This window comes from Ursus americanus, chromosome 2, assembly GCF_024610735.1.
Source record: "Ursus americanus isolate L20-20 chromosome 2, mUrsAme1.1.p, whole genome shotgun sequence".
Classification (NCBI taxonomy): domain Eukaryota; kingdom Metazoa; phylum Chordata; class Mammalia; order Carnivora; family Ursidae; genus Ursus; species Ursus americanus.
This window is the reverse complement of record NC_142128.1, coordinates 104,428,257-104,446,394: the sequence shown is the minus strand read 5'-3', so window position 1 is coordinate 104,446,394 and position 18,138 is coordinate 104,428,257. Positions and strand designations below refer to the sequence as shown.

General features: G+C 37.1%; 1 protein-coding gene and 1 pseudogene across 6 annotated transcripts in view; one reads left to right on the top strand and one right to left on the bottom strand.

Annotated features, from left to right (window-relative positions):
• SDCCAG8 (SHH signaling and ciliogenesis regulator SDCCAG8) overlaps nt 1-18,138 on the top strand; it is a 226,102-nt gene that overhangs the window by 18,410 nt on the left and 189,554 nt on the right. For all 6 annotated transcript variants that reach the window (XM_045796100.2, XM_045796075.2, XM_045796092.2 and 3 more), the window contains exon 5: nt 14,734-14,859. In XM_045796100.2, coding sequence (XP_045652056.2) covers nt 14,734-14,859 — 126 coding nt within the window. The remainder of the gene's footprint in view (nt 1-14,733; nt 14,860-18,138) is intronic.
• On the bottom strand, nt 12,103-12,506 carry LOC123792570 (protein S100-A9 pseudogene; annotated as a pseudogene).

Genomic DNA, 18,138 nt, shown 5'->3' with positions numbered 1-18,138 from the left:
AGATCTCATTCTTTTTTATGGCTGAGTAATATTCTATTCCATATATACATATATATATGCATATGGATACACACACACACACATCCCATCTTCTTTATCCATTCTTCTATCAATGCATATTTGGTTACTTCCGTGTCTCGACTACTGCAAATACTGCTGAAGTAAACAGAGAGGTGCATAGATCTTTTTGGATTTAAGTCAGTTGAGGTAAATACCTGGAGTGAAATTACTAGATCATATGGTATTTCTGTTTTTAATTTTTTTGAGGACCCTCCATACTGTTTTCCACAGTGGCTGCACCAATTTATATTCCCACCAACAGTGCATGAAGATTGCCTGTTGCCCCAGCCTCATCAATACTTGTTAGTTCTTGTCTTTTTGGTATTAGCCATTCTGACTGGTGTGAGGTGATATCTCATTGTAATTTTGATTTTTATCCCCTCATGATGAGTGATGTTGAGCATCATTTCATGTCTCTGTTGGCCATGTGTATGTCTTCTTTGGACCTTCTATTCAGGTCCTCTGCCTGTTTTTAAATAGATCATTTACTTTTTTTGGTATTGAATAGTACAAGTTCTTTATATACTTTGGATATTAACCCCTCATCAATATTATCATTTGCAAATCTCTTCTCCCATTCATGAGGTTGCCTTTTTGTTTTGTTGGTGATTTCCTTTGCTGGGCAAAAGCTTTTTATTTTGGTTTCCGTTGCCTGAGGAGACATATCCATAAACATGTTGCTGATCCAAGAGATTACTGCCTATGTTTTTTCTTTTAAAAGTTTTATGGTCTCACATGTAGCTGTTTAATCCATTTTGAGTACATTTTTATGTATGGTGTGAGAAAGTGGTCCAGTTTCATTCTTTTACATGTAGCTGTGCAGTTTTCCCAGCACCATTTGTTGAAGAGACTGTCTTTTTTCCATTGGATATTCTAGCATCCTTTGTCATAGATTAAGTGACCATATATTCATTGGTTAATTTCTGGGCTCTCTATTCTGTTCCACTGATCTGTGTCTATTTTTGTGCCATTACCATACTGTTTTGATTACTATAGCTGTATAGTATATCTTGAAATCTGGGATTGTGATATCTCCACCTTTGTTCTTCTTTCTCAAGATTACTTCGACTATTTAGGGTCTTTTTGTTTCCATACAAATGTTAGGATTATTTATTCTAGTTCTGTGAAAAATGCTGTAAGTATTTTGATACAGATTACATTGACTCTGTAGATTGCCTTGCGTAGTATGGCCATTTTAATGGTATTTATTCTTCCAGTCCATAAGCATGGGCTATCTTACCATTCGTTTGTAACTTTTTCAGTTTCTTTCATCAGTATTCTATAGTTTTCAGAGTACAGGTCTTTCACTTCCTTGGTTAGGTTTATTCCTAGGTATTTTATTCCTTTTGGTGCATTGTAAATGGGATCGTTTTAATACAAGTTTTATGGGAACTCTCATAAGGAAATGATGACCCAAAGAAATGGTAAAACCGAAATGCTTTTATACTATGTTGAACAAAGAGAGGCAATGTGGAAACATAACTAAAGTATATGGGGAGATTAAAGGAAGATGAGTTATTTTAATGAGGTCTGTTCGCACAGATTCCTCTCAGCCTCCACTCCCTCTGGTGATAAGAATGTTTCTTTCTTCCTCATATGCAGAGGACATTTTTCACATGGGAGTTTTATCTCCTGCTTCCAGGAAGAAAGGGAAGGTCAATCTTTTTTGTATCTGCTGTTTTATAAGTGCCTTTAGCTTAAAATAATTCTTTTTTCACAAGGTGGCATATTTTGGGGTGGCAGACTCTACCACAATACAAATTGTAATAAACTTACCATCTAGGTGTGGGACGCCTGGGCGGCTCAGTGCATTAAGCGTCTGCCTTCAGGTCAGGTCATGATCCCAGGGTCCTGCATTGGGCTCCTTGCTCAGCAGGGAGCCTGCTTCTCCCTCAGCCTGCCATGCTCCCCCCCCGCCCCCCCCCCCCCAGCTTGGGCTCTCTCTTTCTTTCTGACAAATAAATAAATGAATTTTTAAAAAAAATAAAATAAACTTACCATCTAGTTGGGAAGAGAGTCCTAATGCTTATGGGCGCCATAGCAACAGCAGAGAGAGTATAATGTAGTCCGCGTTCTGTAGTATTAACTTAAATTATAATAAGAGTAGAAAGGTACTAAAAGTTGGAGTTTTGGGGGGTGTTTTTCTGGGAGAGGATAATCTTAAAGGAGTAGGATCGTTTAGATCAGCAGAAGGAAGATGAAAGAGTTTCGTAGAGAAAACAGCTACACTGAAAGGACATATTCAGGGTGAATATGGTTTATTTATGGGGGACACAAGGCATCTATTATAAATTCCTGCAGTAGAGGATGTCTGTTAGATAAATTAAGGGTGCTGGATGGCTCAGCGGTTAAGCGTCTGCCTTCGGCTCAGGTCGTGATCCCAGGGTCCTGGGATTGAGCCCCGCATTGGTCTCCTTGCTCAGCGGGGAGTCTGCTTCTCCCTCTGCCTCTGCTGCTCCGCCTCGTTGTGCTCTCTCTCTCTCTCTCTCCATCAAATAAATAAATAAAATGAAAAAAAAAGAAATTATTAAAAGGAGGGGTACCTGGTCAGCCTCAGTTGGTGAACCATCTGCCTTTGGCTCAGGTCATGATCCTGGGGTCCTGGGACTGAGTCCTGCATTGGGCTCCCTGCTCAGCTGGGGAGTCTGCTTCTCCCTCTCCCTCTGCCTGCCGCTCTGCCTGCTTGTGCTCTCTTTCTGTCAAATAAATAAATAAAATCTTAAAAAAAAACCCAAATTATTAAAATGATGCTGAACTAGGAAAATGGAAGATTATAAAAGCCTCAAAAGGTAGACGGAGTATATATTTGATACATTTTAACAAGGGAATAATAGAATAAAAGTAACATTTAAGTGCTTAGAAATAGTTTATTAGTTTTTTAAAAATTTTATTTAATTTTAATAATTTTTAAATTTTTTATATCCTTTTTAAATTTATTTTTTGTTTTTAAAAGTATTTATTTTCTTATTAAATTTTTATTTATTTATTCTTTTAAAGATTTTATTTATTCAAGAGAGAGAGAGAGAGACAAAGCAGGTGAGGGGAGGGGCAGAGGTAAAAGCAGACTCCCTGCTGAGCAGGGAGCCCGATGCGGGACTCAATCCCAGGACCCTGAGTTCATGACCTGAACCGAAGGCAGACACTTAACCGACTGAACTACCCAGGCGCCCCAAATTTTATTTTATTATTTTATTTTTATTTTAAGTAAACTCCATGCCACACGTGGTGCTTGAACTCACAACCCGGAGATCAAGAGTCACATGCTCTATCAGCTGACCCAGCCAGGCACCCCTAAGTTTTTACTTACATTCCAGTTAGTTAACATACAGTGTGTTAGTTTCAGGTATACAATATAGTGATTCAACACTTCCATACAATACCCAGTGCTTATCATGACAGGCGCTGTCCTTAATCCCCATCCCCTATTTCACCCATCCCTCACCCACCTCCCTTCTGGTCACCATCAGTTTGTTCTCATAGCTAAAAGTATGTTTCTTGGTTTGCCCCCCCCTTTTTTCCTTTTGTTCATTTGTTTTGTTTCTTAAATTCCACTTCTGAGTGAACTCGTGTGGTATTTGTGTTCCTCTGCCTGACTTATTTCCCTCAGCATCATACTCTGTAGCTCCATCCATGTCATTGCAAATGGCTAGCTTTATTCTCTTTCATGGCTAATCTCCCATTGTATAATATATACCACTTCTTTTTTACCCATTCATCAGCTGATGGACACTTGGGCTCTTTCCATAATTTGGGTATTGTTGATAATGCTGCTATAAACATTGGGGAGCATGTATCCCTTTGAATTAGTATTTTTATATTCTTTGCATAAATAGTTATTTACTGCTGCAGTTGCTGGATGGTAGGATAGTTCTATTTTTAACTTTTGAAGAGCTTCCATTCTGTTTTCTAGAGTGGCTGCACCAGTTTGCATTCCCACCAACAATGTAAGAGGATTCCCTTTTCTCCACATCCTTGCCAACACCTGTTTTATCTTGTGTTGCTGATTTTAGCCATTCTGACAGGTGTGAGGTGATATCTCATTGTAGTTTTATATTGTAGTTTTGATGTGTATTTCCTTGATGATCAGTGATGTTGAGCATCTTTTCATGTGTCTGTTGGCCATCTGTATGTCTTCTTTGGAAAAATGCCTATTTGTGTCTTCTGCCCATTTTTAACTGGGTTATTTGGTTTTTTGTTTTTTTTTTAAGATTTTATTTGAGAGAGAGAGCCTGACTGGGGGGTTGGGGAGGAGACCTCAGCCAGGAGCCTGACCCAGGGCTTGATCCCAGGACCCTGAGATCATGACCTGAGCCAAAGGCAGATGCTTAACCGACTGAGCCACCCAGATGCCCCTGGATTATTTGTTTTTTGAGTGTTGAGTTTGATAAGTTCTTTATATATTTTGGATACCAGCCCTTTATCAGATGTGTCATTTGCAAGTATCTTCTGCCATTCCATGGGTTGCCTTTTAGTTCTGTTGATTGTTTCTCTCACTGTGCAGAAGCTTTTTCATTTTTTTTTTTTTAAAGATTTTATTTATTTATTTGACAGAGATAGAGACAGCCAGCGAGAGAGGGAACAGAAGCAGGGGGAGTGGGAGAGGAAGAAGCAGGCTCATAGCGGAGGAGCCTGATGTGGGGCTCGATCCCATAACGCCGGGATCATGCCCTGAGCCGAAGGCAGATGCTTAACCGCTGTGCCACCCAGGCGCCCCAGAAGCTTTTTCATTTTGATATAGTCCTAATAGTTTATTTTTGCTTTTGTTTCCCTTGACTCAGAAGACATATCTGGAAAGAACTTGCTGTGGCTGTTATCAAAGAGGTTACTGCCTATGTTCTCCTCTAGGATTTTATGGTTTCAGGCCTCATACTTAGGTATCCATTTTGAATTTATTTTTATGTATGGTGTAAGAAAGTGGTCCAGTTCCATTCTTTTGCCCTTAGCTGACCAGTTTTCCCAACACTGTTGAAAAGACTGTCTTTTCCCTATTGGATATTCTTTCCTGCTTTGTCAAAGATTAATTGACCATATACTCGTGGGTTCAATTCTGGGTTTTCTGTTCTGTTTTAGTGATTTTTGTGTCTATTTTTATGCTAATACCGTACCATTTTGAGCACTATAGCTGTGTAATATAGCTTGAAGTCAGGAATCTTGATGCCTCCAGCTTTGCTTTTCTTTTTCAAAGATGCTTTGGCTACTTGGGGTCTTCTTGTTTGTTCTAGCTCTGTGAAAAATGCTGTTGGTATTTTGATAGGGATTGCATTAAATTTGTAGATTGCTTTGGATGCTATAAACATTTTTACAATATTTGTTCTTCTAATCCATGGGCAAGGAATGTCTTTCCATTTTTTTGTGTCATCTTTAATTTCTTTCATCAGTGTTTTGTAGTTTTCAGAGTACAGGTCTTTCACCGCTTTGGTTAGGTTTAGTCCTAGTATCTTACTGTTTTTGGTGCAAATGTAAATGCGATAGATTCCTGAATTTCTCTTTCTGCTGCTTCACTGTTGGTGTATAGAAATGTAACAGATTTCTGTACGTTGATTTTGTATTCTGTGACCTTCCTGAACTCATGTATAAGTTCTAGCAGTTTTTTGGTAGAATTTTTCAGATTTACCATATAGAGTATCATGTCATCTGCAAATAGTGAAAGTTTTACTTCTTTCTTGCCAATTGGGATGCCCTTTATTTCTTTTTGTTGTCTGATTGCTGTGGCTAGGACTTCCAGTATTATGTTTCAGAAAAGTGGCAAAAGTGGACATCCCTGTCTTGTTCTTGACCATAGAGGAAAAGCTCTCAGTTCTTCCCCATTGAGGATGATATTAGCTGTGGGTTTTTGATATATGGCCTTTATCATGTTGAGTCACGTTCCCTTTAAACTGACTTTGTTGAGGGTTTTTGCCATGAGTGGATGTTGTACTTTGTCAAATGCTTTTTCGGCATCTATTGAAATGATCGTATGGTTCTTACCCTCTCTTGTATTAATGTGGTGTATCATGTTGATTGATTTGCAAATACTGAACTACCCTTGCAGCCCAGGAATAAATTCCACATGATTGTGGCGAATGATTTTTTTAAATGTATTGTTGGATTTGGTTTGCAAGTATTTTACTGAGAATTTTTGCATCTGTGTTCAGCAGGGATGTTGGCCTATAGGTCTCTTTTCTAGTAACGTCTTTATCTGGTTTTGGCATAAGCGTAGTGCTGGCCTCATAGAGTGAATTTGGAAGTTTTCCTTTCTTTTCTATTTTTTGGGATTAGTTTATAGTTATTAACTCTTCTTTAAGTGTGTGGTAGAAATATTTTATTAGTTTTTTTTTAATTAATAGATTTTATTTATTTTTTTTTAAATAAAGATTTTTATTTATTTATTTGACAGAGAGAGAGACAGCCAGGGAGAGAGGGAACACAAACAGAGGAAGTGGGAGAGGAAGAAGCAGGCTCCCAGTGGAGGAGCCCAATGTAAGGCTAGATCCCAGGACCCTGGGATCACGCCCTGAGCCGAAGGCAGACGCTTAATGACTGAGCCACCCAGGCACCCCAATAGACTTTATTTTTTAGATCAGTTTAAGGTTTACAGAAACATTGAGTGGAAAGTACCTAGAGTTGCCATGTACTTCCCCTTCATACCTCCTTAGCAGTTTTTGCTGTTATTAACAGCATGTATCAATGTGGCACATTTGTTTCAATTGATGAACCAATATTATTACATTATTATTTGCTAAATTCCACATTTACCTTAGTGCTCACTCTTTGTGTCATACATTTCATAGCTTTTGAAAAATGTATAATGACGTGTATCCATCATTACAGTAGCAAAGAGAATAGTTCCACTGCAGTAAACATCATCTGTGCTCCATTTAATCATCTCTCCTTCCTTACCCGCCAGATCCCGGCAACCGCTGATCTCTTTCCTTGTCTCCACAGTTTTGATTTTTCAGAATGTCATGTAGTTGGAATCATATAGTTTGCAGCCTTTTCAGACTGGCTTCACTGACTTAGTAATAGGCATTTAAGTTTCCTTCATGTCTTTTCATGGCTCAATAGCCTTTTTTTAATCCCTGGGTAAAATTCTGTTGTATGGATATAACATAGTTTGGTTTTTCCATTCATCCTTTGAAGGACATCTTGCTTGCTTCCAAGTGTTGGCAACTATGAACAACACTGCTATAAATATTCATGTGCAGGTTTTTGTGGATATAAATTTTTAACTCATTGGAGTAAATATCAAGAAGCTCAATTGCTGGATCATATGATAAGAGTATTTTTAGTTTTGTAAGAAGCTGTCAAACTTCTTCCAAAGTGGCTCTACCATTTTGCTTTTTCACCAGCAATAAATGAGAGTTCTTGATGGTCCACATCCTTGCCAGCATTTGGTGTCATCAGTGTTTTGGATACTTATGTACTTGAGGTGTGTTTTAATTTAAATTCCCTGATGACATATAGTATTGGACATTATTTTCCTGTACTTATTTTCCATTTATATACTTTCTTTTTTAAAATTGGGTTGTTTATTTTCTTATTATTGAGTTCTAAGAGTGCCTTATATGTTTTGGATACTGGTCATTTATCAGCTATGTCTTTTGCAGTTCTTTTCTCCTCGTCTGTGGCTCATCTTTGATTCTCTTAACAGTGTCTGTCATAGAGCAGAAGGTTCTAATTTCAGTAAAGTCCAGTTTATCAGTTTTTCTTTCAAAGATTTTGCTTTTGGTATTCTATTTAAAAATCATTGCCGAACCCAAGGTCATCAGTATTTTCCCCATTCTTCTATAATTTTGTGTTTTATATTTAGATCTATGCTCCATTTGAGTTAATTTTTGTGGAAAGTGTAAGATCTCTGTCTAGATTATTTTTTTTTCTTTTCTCTTCTTTTCTTCTTCTTCTTCTTTTTTTTTTTTTTTACCCTGCTTGTAGATATCCAGTTGTTTCAGCACCATTTGTTGAAAAGACTGTTTCCATTGAATTGCCTTTGCTTCTTTATAAAGATCAGTTGACTATATTTATTTGAATCTATTTCTGGGCTCACTTCTCTGTCCCCTTGATCTATTGGTCTATTCTTTTGCAAATACCATACTGTCTTGATTATTGGAACTTTATAGTAAGTCTTGAAGTTGGGTAGTGTCAATCTTCTGATACTGTTCTTCTCATTATGGTGTTAGCTATTTGGGTCTTTTGCCCCTTTATATAAATTAAAATCAGTTGGTAAATATCCACAAAATGACATGCTGGATTTTGATTGAGATTGTGTTGAATCTATAAAGCAGGTTGGGAACTGACATGTTGACAATACTGAGTCTTTCTGTGCATGTACATGGAATGTCTTTCCATTTATTTAGGTATTCCGTGATTTCTTATTCAGAGTTTTGCAGTTTTATTCATATAGATCTAGTACATATTTTGTGAGATTTATACCTCAGTATTTCAATTTTTTAATGTGTTAATGTAACTGGTAATGTGTTCTTATTTCAAATTCTAAGTACTATTGCTAATATATGAGAAAACAATCGACTTCTCTATATTAACCTTGTGATCTGCAGCCTTGCTAGAATCACTTTTTCTAGCTGTTTTTTCATTCTTTGAGATTTTCTTTGTAGAGAATCATGTCAAGTTTAAACAAAACCAGATGTCTTTTTAAAAAATTATTTCTTCCTTTCCAGTATATATGGTTTTTATTTCTTTGTCATATCTTGTTGCATTAGCTAGGATTTTTAGTATGATGTTGAATAGGAGTGATGTGAAGGGACATACTTGCCTTGTTCTTGTTCTTAGTGGGAAACTGTCTATAGTCTCACGACTGAGTAGGACGTTAGCTGTATGTTATTTATAGATGCTGTTTATAAATTTGAGGGTGTTTTCCTCTATTTCTCGTCTGCTGAGAATTTTTATATTGAATGGCTCCTGGAGTTTGTCACTTGCATTTTCTGTCTATTGTTATGATCATAAATGATTTTTCTCACTTGTTGATGTGATGGATTACATTAATTCATTTTCAAATATTGAACCAAACTTGTATACCTAGAATAAATTCCATTTTGTCCTGTTGTATAATGTATTATACAACATTATGTATGTTTATACATAAACATGTATATTTATACATCATTATGTTTGCTTTGCTGATATTTCGATGAGGATTTTTGTATTTATCTTCATAAGCTGTATTATCAGTCTCTAGTTTTCCATTCCTGTAGTGTCTTCACCTGGTTTGGGTATTAGGGTAATGCTGGTTTCAAGAATGAGTTAGGAATTATTCCTTTGGATATTTTATGGAAGATGTTGTAAATAATTGGTATAATTGTAAAAAATTACTTAAATTTTTTGCATAATTCACAAATGAACTAATGGCAGGCCTGGTGCTTTCTGTTTTGAAAGGTTACTAATAATTGATTAATTTGCTTTGATAGGTGTAGGACTTGTTCAGACTATGTCTCCTGTGAGTTTTGATAGATTGTGTCTTTTAAGAAATTGGTCTGTTTTATCTAAATTATAAAATTTATGGGCATAGAGTTGTTCATGGTATTCCTTTGTTATCCTTTTAATGTCCATGGGATCTATAACGATGACCCCTCTTTCATTTCTGATGTTAGTAATTTGTGTCTTCTCCCTTTTCTTCTTGGTTAGCCAGGCTAGAGTCTAGAGTCTTACCAGTTTTATTGATCATTTCAAAGACCCAGCTTTTGGTTTTATTGCTTTTCTCTATTGATTTTCTATTTTTAATTTCTTTGATCTCTACTCTAATTTTTATTATACTTCTGCTTACTTTGGATTTAATTTACTCCCCATTTTTTTTAAAGTGTCCTAAGACAGAAGCTTAGATGATTGATTTGGAATCTTTCTTCTTTTCTAATGTTTTTCACTGATATTGTTGTATCTCACAAATCTTGGTAAGTTGTATTTTCATTTTTATTTAGTTCAAAGTATTTTTATATTTTTCTCGAGACATTGTCCTTGATGTCCTGTACGTTATTTAGAAATGTTGTTTAATCACCAAGTGTGTTGGGAGTGTTCCAGCCATCTTTCTGTTACTGATCTCTAGTTTAATTCTAGTGTGGTCTGAGAACATACTTTTTATGATTTCTATTCTTTTTCATTTGTTAAGGTGTGTTTTTAGGCCCAGGATGTGGTATGTCTTGGTGACTGTTCTGTTTTAGCTTAAGAAGAAAGTGTATTCTCTTGTTGGATAAAGTATTCTATAAATGCAATTTAGACCCAGTTGACGGCTGGTGCTGCTCTGTTCAACTACGTACCTCTCAGCGTTTTGCCAATCGACAAGATCTGTTGGACCTGTCAATTACTGACAGAGGGGTTTTGAAATCTCCAGCTGAAATAGTGGATTCATCTATTTATTTTTACAGTTCTATCAGTTTTTGTATCATGTATTTTGATGTTCTACCGTTAGGCACATACACATTAAGGATCATTATGTCTGCCGGGAGAATTGACCCCTTTATCATTATGTGATGCTCCTTTTATCCCTTATATTTTTCTTTGGCATGAAGTCCGCTTTGTCTGAAATTAATATAGCTACACCAGCTTTCTTTTGATTTATGTTAGCATGGTATGCCTCTCTCTATCCATTTACCTTTCACTTATCTGTGTTTTTATATTTAAAGTAGGCTTCTTACAGACAACATATACTTGTGTCATGTTTGTCATTCACTCTTAAAGTCTCTTTTAATTGGTATATTCAGACCATGGACACTTAAAGTTATTGTTGATATTCTTGGCTATCAATATAATTGGATAATATCTACTATATTACTGTTTTCTACTCATTGCCCTTGTTCGTTCGTTATTTCTTTCTTTCTTTCTTTTCTTTTCTCTTTTCTTTTCTTTTCTTTTCTTTTCTTTTCTTTTCTTTCTTTCTTTCATCAGTCTTCTACTCTTTTTCTGCCATCGCTGGCTTTAAGTGATCCTGTTATGTGATTGCAGTTTTTCTTCTCTCTTAGCATAGCAGTTGAACTTTTTTTACTTTTGTAAGTGATTGTCCTTGAGTTTGCAATTACATTGATCAGTAATCTAAGTCTGCTTTCAAAAAGCTCTATACCACCACATGGCAGGGCAAGTTCCTTATAGTGTTTCCAATCCCTCCCTCCTGTCCTCTGTAACATTGCTGTCATTCATTTCAATTATTCATAAGCTATAATCACTGTATACAGTGCTGCTACTGTGATGGTGAGCAAACTGTTATACGTTAGATCAGTTAAGATTAAGAAAAATAAAATATTTCGTTTTATCACCATAAATTCCTTTTCTAATGCTCTTTCCTTGTTGTGTACAGCTGAGTTTATAACCTCTATTATTTCCCTCCTTTCTGAAGAACATTTAACATTTCTTGCAAGGCAGGTCTACTGGAGACAAATTTCCTCAATTTTTGTTTATCTGAGAAAGTCTTTATTTTCCTTTCACCTTTGAAGGGTAATTTGCCTGAATACAGCATTCTAGGTTGGTGAATTTTTTCCTTTCAATACTTCAATATTTCATTCTGTTGTCTTCTTGTTTGCAGGGTTTCTGAAGAAAACCTTGATTTCTGATTTCCTTAAAGATTTTCTGTTTGTCTTTAATTTTCTGCAGTTTGAATATGATATGCCTAGGTATAGATTTTTTGGTTTATTTTTTACTGCTTGGTGTTCTCTGAGCTTCCTGAATCTGTGGTTTGGTGATACCATTTTGGAAAATTCTCGGTTGTTATTGCTTCAAATATTTCTTCTTGTCCTTTCTCTCTTTGTCACCTTTTATAATTATCCCACATTTCTTGGATATTCTGTTCTTTTTCATTCTTTTTTTCTCCTTTTGGAAAATTCTCGGTTGTTATTGCTTCAAATATTTCTTCTTGTCCTTTCTCTCTTTGTCACCTTTTATAATTGTCCCACATTTCTTGGATATTCTGTTCTTTTTCATTCTTTTTTTCTCCTTGCCTTTTAGTTTGGGAAATTTCTTTTTTTTTTTTTTTGGCTTGGAGGAAGCCCCCCAGCCCCCTAGCTAAGGCAGTTTGGCCTCTCTGTGGCCCTAGTTAGGCAGGGGCAGGGTGTCCTGGCCTCCTGATTAGTGGCTGTGGCCATGGCCATGGCCACCGTGGCTATGGCAGTGGCCCTGGCCACTCTCCCGAAAGCCTGGCCCGTGGCTGTGGCCTTCTCCTTCAGGGGCATTCTTGCGTATCTCCTCATGAGAGGCTACCGTCAGCCTGCCCACTTTGAGAACTCCTCGAAGTTCAGCTGCTTGTCTCCATTTGTGTCCAGGTCCTCCATGATCTTGTTTATGGCATTGTCATTCTTCTTCTGCTTCTTGAGGAAGTTTGGCAGCTCCTTTTTCACAAGCTGTTTCAGTTCTTTCTGGTTGAGTGTGTCCGGGTGCCCTAGCCGCACAGAGTACTGGTGGAAGATGTTGATGATGGTCTGGATGCTGCATTCCAGCTGTGACATCTGGTCCGCCATCTTCCTGCACTCCAAGTCAAGGTAGGGAAATTTCTATTGGCAGTTCTTCACGTTCCTCAATTCTTTTCTTGGTTGTGTCCAGTCTATTAATGAGGCCATCAAAGGCATTCATCATTTCTATTATGGTGTTTTTGATTTCCAGCACTTTGGTTCTTTCTTTCTCTCCATTTCTGCTTATATTTCCCATTGGTCCTTTCATGTGGTCCACTTTTTCCATTAGACGCTTTAACATATTAATCATAATTATTTTAAACTCCCAATCTGATAATTCCAACACTGCTGCCATATTCGAGTCTGGTTCTGTGCTTGCACTGTCTCTTTAAACTGTGTTTAAGTCTTTTAGTGTGCTTTCTAATTTTTTGTTGAATGCTGGCCATGAGGTAGTGGGTAAAAGGAACTGTTTAGTGTGAGATATTATGTTTATTGTGGTAGGAGTTAGGCTGTGTTTACTGTTTGGTGTTACTACAGTTGTCAGGTTAAAATTTCTTCTAGTTGTTGTCTTTGGGCTTCTCTTGAGAATTTTTCTTAACTATAGTCTGAGATACACGGTTATTTTAGTGTATTCCCTTGTTATTTGTAGGTGCCCTTTTGACAGGGTGGTAGGTGTGAGATTAGGGGAAGCATTTTATAGTCCTATGATTAGGTCTCAGTCTTTTAGTGAGTCTGGGCCCACTAGCTTTGACCTTCACAACTGCTTCTCAGTCACCCTGTCCCCCTAAGTGAGGTGGGAGGGCTAGAGGGAACTGGAGTTGGGTATTTCCCTTCCTGAGGGCAGGGCAGTTGGGTTGTGAAAAACCCCAGCTCTTTAGGCTCTGATAAAATACTTTCTCTTGAGGCAGGCCTTTTTAAGAACAGAAATGCTTTGTGCATATTTCAAAATGGCTACTTTTCCTCTCCTCCTAGAGGAAGCTTGAAGGGATTTTTCTCTAGTCTTTGCTGTAAGAACCTGGTAGATAAAACTCACAAAAGTATAGGAATCCCTTTAAGATGGTCCTTCTAGAGGGGGAATGAACCATGAGAGACTGTGGACTCTGGGAAACAAACTGAGGGCTTCGGGGGTGGGGGAATGGGATAGGCTGGTGATGGGTAGTAAGGCGGGTACGTATTGCATGGTGCACTGGGTGTTATACGCAAGTAATGAATCATGGAACTTTAAAAAAATAAAAACTAAAAATAAATAAATAAAAATAAGATGGTCTTTCTGGAGTTTTTAACCCTCAAACTTGTCTACCCTGAGCTTCCAATTACGCTTTCCATTTTCCTTCCCAGCACTGGTTCCCCTGGAAGTTTCTGCTCAGGTAGGTTGTGATTCTCAGGAACGCCTGTCTGTCTGTCCGTCCAATTTGGGGGATGGCTGTTTTCCCTGTGACCTCAATTCTCTTACGGATTTAAGAAGAGTGGTTGATTTTTTTTGTGTGTTCAGCTTTTCTCTTGTTGTGAATGATGTCTTCCAAGCTCATTATATTCCAGACCAAAAATTGGAAGCCTGCAATATTTTTTTAGTTAAAGCTTTCAATTATAGACTTGGGTTTTGGCTTTTTTCTGAATAAAATGATTGAAAGGGAATTTGCATGTATTGCGTAATAGCTTTTTATTACACCGGTAATGAAGTAGTATGCCATGAATGTATTGATATTTTTTACCTTTTTTTCAGAGTGAGATGCCACTCAATGGCTATTCTAATTGTTATTTATTGTAATCCCTTATCTTATTGCCTGCAGGGCCAGAGTAACACTCTTTTAGAACTCTCCACCAAACTATCTCACTCATAATTTCGCTCCATCTGGCTACCAGTCATGGTTAAATATTCTAACTTTCCATGCCTACCTCAGAGTCCTCTGTTGTCCATTTAATCCTCTGTTAGGTTCAACAAGTTGTCGGCATTCGAGGAGTAATACTATATCTCACCTTATTGTTTAAAAGTCTACCTGATTCTTAAAAGTTTTTTAGATAACCCCTTTAATTAAAGTCTTTCTAGAAGCCTACAAAAAAACTGTCAGAACCACGCATTTCTGTGATATGGCCATTGGCAGGCTCTTTACGATATTCCCCAGGCTTCTTTTTGTTTGTTAGCTAATGTTTGAGTTGCTTTATTTGTCTAAGTATAATTACAATATTTCAGAAAATGGATAGAGAGCACGTTTTCCGTGCTTTGTATCATGTTGGATCATCTAGTAATCAGTGATTAACACTGCTTAAAAATGCTTAATGTAGTTGGCATTTTTGTTTCTGCTTTTTACAGGAGGAACTCTCTGGAATGAAAAATAGGGTACAAGTAGTCGTGCTTGAAAATGAAAGGCTCCAACAAGAGCTGAAATCTCAGAGACAAGAGGAAGCAATGAGGGAACAAACACTTCTGGATGCATCTGTGAGCATTTTTTTCAAACCATAAATGATATTTTATTTTGAATGCTCCTTCCTACCCTCTCCCCCAGCCTTCTGAACTTCTGGAATTCTTAACTTGAATTTTGGCAAACGTACCATGCTGTTACTCACTTGGGGCCTCAAAAATTGAGATTCACCATAGTGGAATGAATCCTCAGATGCCAAATATCTATGCTGATTTCCTCTCTGAGTATACATACCGTTTATGTTTTTGCCATATGGAAACAGCAGGTCCGAAGCAGGAAGCAGGTCATGTAGGAAGGACTTGGTTAAATCCAGAAACTTTCTAACTGTAGCTTAGATTTCTGGTGTATTTCTCTAAATTTTCCTTGTGCTCTGAATCCTAAGAAGTCTAATTGGCAGCATGGGGTAGCAGAGCGAGCGCTGGCCGGAGGGTGCCAGGATCAGCATGTGAGTTTCCCGTTGTCCCTAATAAGCTGGGGGTTTCACGAATAATGTGATGGGGCTTTCAAACATGGCTTCACCTCATGTGTCCTCTGTTCATTGGCAATTTGAGAAGATACATCTGTATTAGCTGTTCTCAATCTTTAATGTGACTAACTCTCACTTGGGATGCTTGTTGGCAGTGTAGACTCCTGAGCACCCTCCCCTGCAAGTCTGATTCAGTGGGTTTACATTGGGTCCTTGAGTTAAAAATATGAATTTTTTAACAAGTTGCCTAAGTGATTCTAGTATCAATGTGCCACATTTTGAAGAACAGTGGATTCATTGATGTCTGTAATTGTACAACACAAAATTCTTGTGATGATATTTAAGTAGCGTTTAAACTTAATATTTCCTTATGACTTGTCGGAGATACTGTTGCATTAGAAATGTCATTTACTCTTGCTCTAGGACACAGTTAATCACAGTTTGTTCTGCTTCTTGAAAACAATTCAGTATTCCATGGGGAAGTGTTACTACTTGCCTCTTGCAGCTTTATTTTACAGTGGATTTTGGTGATTTTGACTTCGTTGTCATTGGTGAATCAGTTCTGATTAAGAAAAAATATGAGTGTCTTAATGTTTTACCTAGGTGTCCTCTAATTTTTTATTTTGAAGTTTTTTGGTTGTTGTTGACCTGACCCAATGTCTCATTTGTAATCCTTGAGTTCTGTGTTAGAATTTCCTATTTAGAAGTGGCCGATTGTGTTAAATCTGAATGGCAAAGTGGGCTGATCAGTATTTCAGTTTATTTTTCTGCGGAATGTTTCAGTTTGTGTCCAGCTCTTTTCCCTTCATCAGAAGAGTTTTTCGAAAATTTATATTATGATATTACTTATTATCAATGTTAGTAGTTAAAAATTCCATCTTAGTCGCTTACGATTTTAATGTCAATTTGAAGATGATAGAGCCATATAAAAAGTACCTCAATGTAGCTCGTTTAAAAAATATATTCTTTTGCTTTTCTTCCAAATACGTAGTCACTCAGCAAACAGTAACTTGATTATTCATAGACTTCGGTATTTGTGCAATGACAAAGAAGTGGAAGAAGGGGAAGTGAAGTGAGAAAGGAAATTAGTCAGACAAGTGAACCAGAGGGCAAGAGAAGTGAGTAACACAGAAGGGGAAGGAAACAATGTACAAGCACACATGCTCTGCTATAGGAACAAAGGAAACTTGCCGAAGAAATTTATAGCCATATGTTATGGAAAAAACAAAGTTGCAGAATGTTTTTTTAAACATTCACGTGAACTAAAATATAATGCAAACAATCAACATGATTGTTGCACATGTGTCAGGAGACCTTGATACCTATTTTAATGTTAGTCTTCTGTGATATTTTGTTGTTGTAGAATTACTACCCCTGCTGCTTTTTTGCACGTATAGGTGAATTGAGGCATTTCAGCAATGTATGCTTGGTGTTGTGTTCAGAGTTTTAGTATAAATGAAACTTTTTAGAATATCTTAAATATAAACACATCAAGAGACATTTTCTTTTTTTTTTTTAATTCTGAACTCTTTTTACTGAGTCTATTACCGCACTGATGGTCGATCTTGCCACAGCTATTGGCGGATTTGAATATAAATTTTCAGGATTTCTTAATGCCTTCTTTTGAAAAATAATTAAAATAGTTATATAGTAATGATTAATACTTTTTGATGACTACATGTTTTGATGTGGCAGACACTCTGTCAAGCACTTTATTTACATTCAATTATTTCAGGTTTATAGTAGGAAAGGCAGGCAGGTGTTGTGTCTGTTTTCAGATGAGTAAATTAAGGTACAGGGCGGTTAAGTAAACAAAGCAACTCTACTAATGTCACAAGGCTAGAAAATGGCAAAGCTAGGATTCGAGCATGCGGCTGTCTAACTCCCCAGGTGCATGTGCCTAGCCTTGAGTTATACTGTCTTTCTGCATAACTTAGGAATAGCTTTTCAGTATTTAACCAAAGTACCTTTGTTTGCCATGGGGTAGAAGATTCTCCCCAGAAGAGAGGAGCATCCTCTTTATTTTTCCTGAGTTTTAGCCTTGGACTTGGGTGGTAGCCTACATGATGCTTAGCACTTAGCCTACAGTATGACCCAGTGGTTGAAGAAACAAGCAGGTTATTTTTTCAAAACTACAGCCATTTCCATCTTCATTTGCCATCATTTTTTAAGTGAAATTTCTCTTCATGGAGAGCTTTTCTTCAGAGTTCGAAAAATTAAAATATGCTATTTATTAGAAATTTTGGGGGCAACTGGGTGGTGCAGTCAGCTGAGTGTCCAACTCTTGGTTTTGGCTTAGGTCCTAATCTCAGGGTTGTGAGATTGAGCTGTAAGTCAGGCTCTGTGCTCTGCATGGAGACTGCTTGGGACTCACTCTGCCCCTCCCTGCCCTCAGACAAATAAATACATCTTTAAAAAAAAAAAAAAGAAATTTTGGCATGTGTATTCATGCAAAGATCTAGGAGATTTTTTTTAAAAGCAGAACATTTCTGAGTCATATCCTTCTATGTCTACTTTCATGCCCTCTCTACCACCCCTCCCCTCAATTAAGAAATCAAAGGTTTTTGGTGATCTCCAAGGATGTAAATGTAATTCGATTTTTTAAGTTTTGGTCAAATACCATTCAAGTTCTTAAATGTTATCTGTGAAAGCGCAAAGTGTCAATTAGACTAGCACTTCTTTCCAAAGAATGACAATATTTTATGTCGTAAGTCAGTGATCTGTGGTGTACGTACTTTTTCCAGTTCCTCTATAGGCGATTAGTACTGCTATTCTTCATAATTCTCTAAGGCAACTTTGCACGCAGATCTTGAGAGATTTGTCCTTACCT